Genomic DNA, 3,312 nt, shown 5'->3' with positions numbered 1-3,312 from the left:
TTTGCTTTGTAACAGTGAGCGGACTGAAGGAAAGCATTCCGCCTTTTCACTAGCTCTTCCTAAAAGTAAATACAGGAGTACTGTAAGGCCGCAGTAAGGCGGAGTTCCGTTTGGGCCGCTGAGGTAAAAGGTTGTCTCCTTCGCGCTCCGCGACTTCGAACGCGAACTCTACGCGTCCCTCAGCGGCCGCCCGGCCGCTTGGCCTCACGTTTCCTGAGTGGACGAGCGGGGCCATGCCCCGGAAGGCCACTGGCAAGCACATGAAGACCGGCAAGGACCAGAGATCCCTCCAACAACAGAAGGAGATTTCCGAGCGCCAGAACGTTCCTGCCATCGAGGACCGGCCTCTGGAGAAGGCCAAGGAAGCGCTACCATGCTCCCAGGCCACTTCGGAGCCTCCCGCCACCACTGCGGCACCCCCTAAGCCTGCCAGCAACACCTCGGCACCTGCTGCCCCTGCTGCTGCTGCTGCTGCTACCGCACTCGCCGCTGCTCGCGAAGCCGCGAAGCCTTACCTGCGCTCGCGCTCGGGCACTCGAGTGGCACTCATGACCTACCGGCTCTACAGTAACGGTCCGTTACGACAAGCTGTAGAACAACAGGAAGAAGAAGATTACCAGAACTTCGAAGCCTGGCTAGCTCGTAAGCGTGCCACACAGCGTGCTGCAATCCACGCGGCACATGCAAGCACGAGCTCGGCACAAACACCGTCTGCGAGCCCCAACCATTTGGAGCAGCAGGCGGTGACAACCATCGGGGATTGGCTGCTCAGCAAGGCCAAGGACGCAGCACCAGTTGCCGCCGACCTTCCCGAACCAGCAGCAGCTACCACGCCAGCCAACACAGACGCGCCGTCTAGTTCACATGCCGCGACGTCGGAAGACGAAGCCATGGACACCACGGCAACCTCGCGTAAGCGGGGACGCGAGGAAGACGCAGCGGAAGGCCCGCGGAAGCAAACGAGCACTCACGCAACAGCGGCAACCTCAACAACAACAGCTGCAGCAGCACCTGCCGACTCCCCCTCCATGCGGGACGACGCGGCGAGCCTGACAGCTACTCCTACAGCCCTCCTCCCACAGGCGGCCTTCGCCGGCACCGTGGGTGCGCCCCCAGTGCAAAGGAGAAAGAAAAACAAGCGGAAAGCTCGCCCCAAGCGCCGGCTCCCGGTGCGCGAGTACGTGACATCCGCAGCAGAGGCCCCGACTGCCCCGAGACCTCACAACTCCACGGTCGCCGTGCCGCGCCCGTGTCCAGGCCCCCTGCCAGCCGAGGACGACTTCGTCACCGTCGTCTCCAAGGCAGCACAGCGGAGAGCCAGGGCACTCGATGCCGCGGCAGTTGCGATCGATCCTGCCGTGGTAGGGACAGCCCTGTTCCGTCCCTCGGCCCCTGGCGGTTCTTTCAGCGGATCGCCGCGTCTGACCATGGTCTGACACTCGCGGCGGCACTCGCTAAGCGGCCCGGTGTGACGGCGGTGCGCGTCAACCACCGTCTAAACATCGTGGCCGCAGACGCGTCGACGCCGTCGTGTTTGTCGGAGCTCCTCGCCATCAGGGAGCTCGGCGGCGTCCCTGTCACTGCCAGGGAGCCCGTGGATCGTCGCTCCAGCACCGGCTTCGTCTACGGCGTGGACGGTGACCTCACGAACGCGGAGCTACTCGCGGGCATCACATCGGCGGTTCCCGTGCTCTCGGCAACGAGGGAGGGAGCCTCGGTAAAGCTACGATTCGCCGAACCGCTCCCACCTGAACGGGTCGTGCTGCTCGGCCTGCGGTTGCGGGTGCGACATGTGAGGCCGCGACCACGCCAGTGCCAGCAGTGCGGCCGCTTCGGCCACGTTGCCAAGGCATGTCAGCGCAAGGGAGCGTGCATCCGCTGCGGCCGCCAACACCTGGAGGCGGAGAGCTGCAAGCCCCGCTGCGTCAACTGCGGCGGTGCCCACGCAGCTGACACCCCCACCTGTCCTCGCTGGCAGGAGGAAAGGAGAGTGGCCACGCTCATGGCCGCCACTCCAACGCCGCTCTCGAGAAGGGCAGTCAAGGCCGCAGTACGCGAGGAGTCCCGTGAGGTGCGCTCTTACGCTGCTGCGGTTAAGAACAAACTTCTAGAGGGCAACACCACGGATCCCGGCCTGCAGCGCCCATCTCCTGCGCCGCGCCGATCTCTCCTGCGAACGGCGAGCTCCCCCAGGTCGAGCCTGCCTGCTGCCCCACCCGCTACGCCTGCCGAGGACCCGCGGGACACTATCATCACAAACCTGCTGGCCACACTGCAGGCGGTGATGCAATTCCTTCCTGAGGAGCACCCGCTGCGAGCCACCTGCCTCCAGGCGCTCGGCACGCGGTCCGGTGCCCCCGGGAGCGAGTAGACTCGCCCCTACTCGTCGGCACATCCTCCCAAGGAATCCCGACATCGTCGGCTACGGCAGACCACAACCTCGGCTGCGGAGTTCAACCGCTGCAGCCTCAGCTCCACGCCAACCTTGCCGCGCCCGCGCCTGCTGCGCTTTGACCCCTTTCCTCTTTTTCTCTTTCTTCTCTTCTTTTTCTCCCACTTCCCCCTACACCTACAAGGCGCTTAGCCGTGCTCCCTCAAGGGTTGCAGAAATTAGCGTCTTTTTCCTTTTCCTCTAGAACCACTACAACAACAAAAGGCTGTGTGCCCTAAGGATGCCGGCGTCTTTACGTTTTTAGGGGTGAGGGCAGGGTCTCTTTCGCTCGCCGACGGCGGCCGCTCAGCTTTTATTTTTGTGTTGAGTGCTCGGGGCGAGAGCGGTTTCGCACCAAGTGGCGAACCGCGAGGTCGCAGATTGCCGAGAGGGTTCGGATTTCGGAGCGGGGCAGGTGCCGGACACCTCTCGCTGTGTTTGGAGTGCATTGCGGGCAGTTGTGTCGGCTGCGATGGCGCCACGTGGGCAGTTGCGCGCCGCTTCCTCTCTGGTGTGAGAACTGGTCCACGGCCGCCGCGGTCTTGTTTTTGAACTCCGGGAAGGCACCCCTTCCGGCCAGTAGACAGACCACACTGCGGGAGTCTGAAGCGCAGGCGGCGTTGTTTTATGACACCGGCCAGCGACGGGAACACGCTGCAGAGGCGAAACCCCAGTAGCCTGGTTTGCGCCAAGTTGGAGGCGACGGCGCTTTTGCTGGCCGACGATGCCGCTGCAGCGCGGAATGTGTGAGCAATAAATTCCGCACGTGGCGTCAGCTCCTGACATTGTGCGTGAACACGTGTCGACGAGAAAGAAGGAAAGCCGTTGTTTTTCGTAACATCTTGGTTTTCCGTTTAGGCCCTGCCCGGTGGGCTGTGGCC

At 63.4% G+C, this 3,312-nt stretch overlaps 1 protein-coding gene across 1 annotated transcript; it reads left to right on the top strand.

Moving 5' to 3' along the window:
* The first annotated feature begins 233 nt into the window (after positions 1–233).
* On the top strand, positions 234–2,371 carry LOC119397163 (nuclear envelope pore membrane protein POM 121). The gene is made up of 2 exons (XM_037664603.1): positions 234–1,361; positions 1,409–2,371. Exons 1-2 carry the CDS (start codon positions 234–236, stop codon positions 2,369–2,371), a joined length of 2,091 nt encoding a protein of 696 aa, XP_037520531.1.
* Positions 2,372–3,312: the final 941 nt, after the last annotated feature.

Source organism: Rhipicephalus sanguineus, chromosome 6 (assembly GCF_013339695.2).
Source record: "Rhipicephalus sanguineus isolate Rsan-2018 chromosome 6, BIME_Rsan_1.4, whole genome shotgun sequence".
Taxonomy (NCBI): Eukaryota; Metazoa; Arthropoda; class Arachnida; order Ixodida; family Ixodidae; genus Rhipicephalus; species Rhipicephalus sanguineus.
The sequence above is the reverse complement of the archived record's forward strand: the minus strand, read 5'-3'. Positions and strand labels throughout refer to the sequence as shown.

Bases quoted from the DNA above. Each gene is read 5' to 3' on its own strand.
- LOC119397163 (XM_037664603.1), top strand. From the start codon at position 234: ATGCCCCGGAAGGCCACTGGCAAGCACATGAAGACCGGCAAGGACCAG. The intron at 1,362-1,408 runs GTAGGGACAGCC...CGGTTCTTTCAG, and splicing joins TTGCGATCGATCCTGCCGTG to CGGATCGCCGCGTCTGACCA.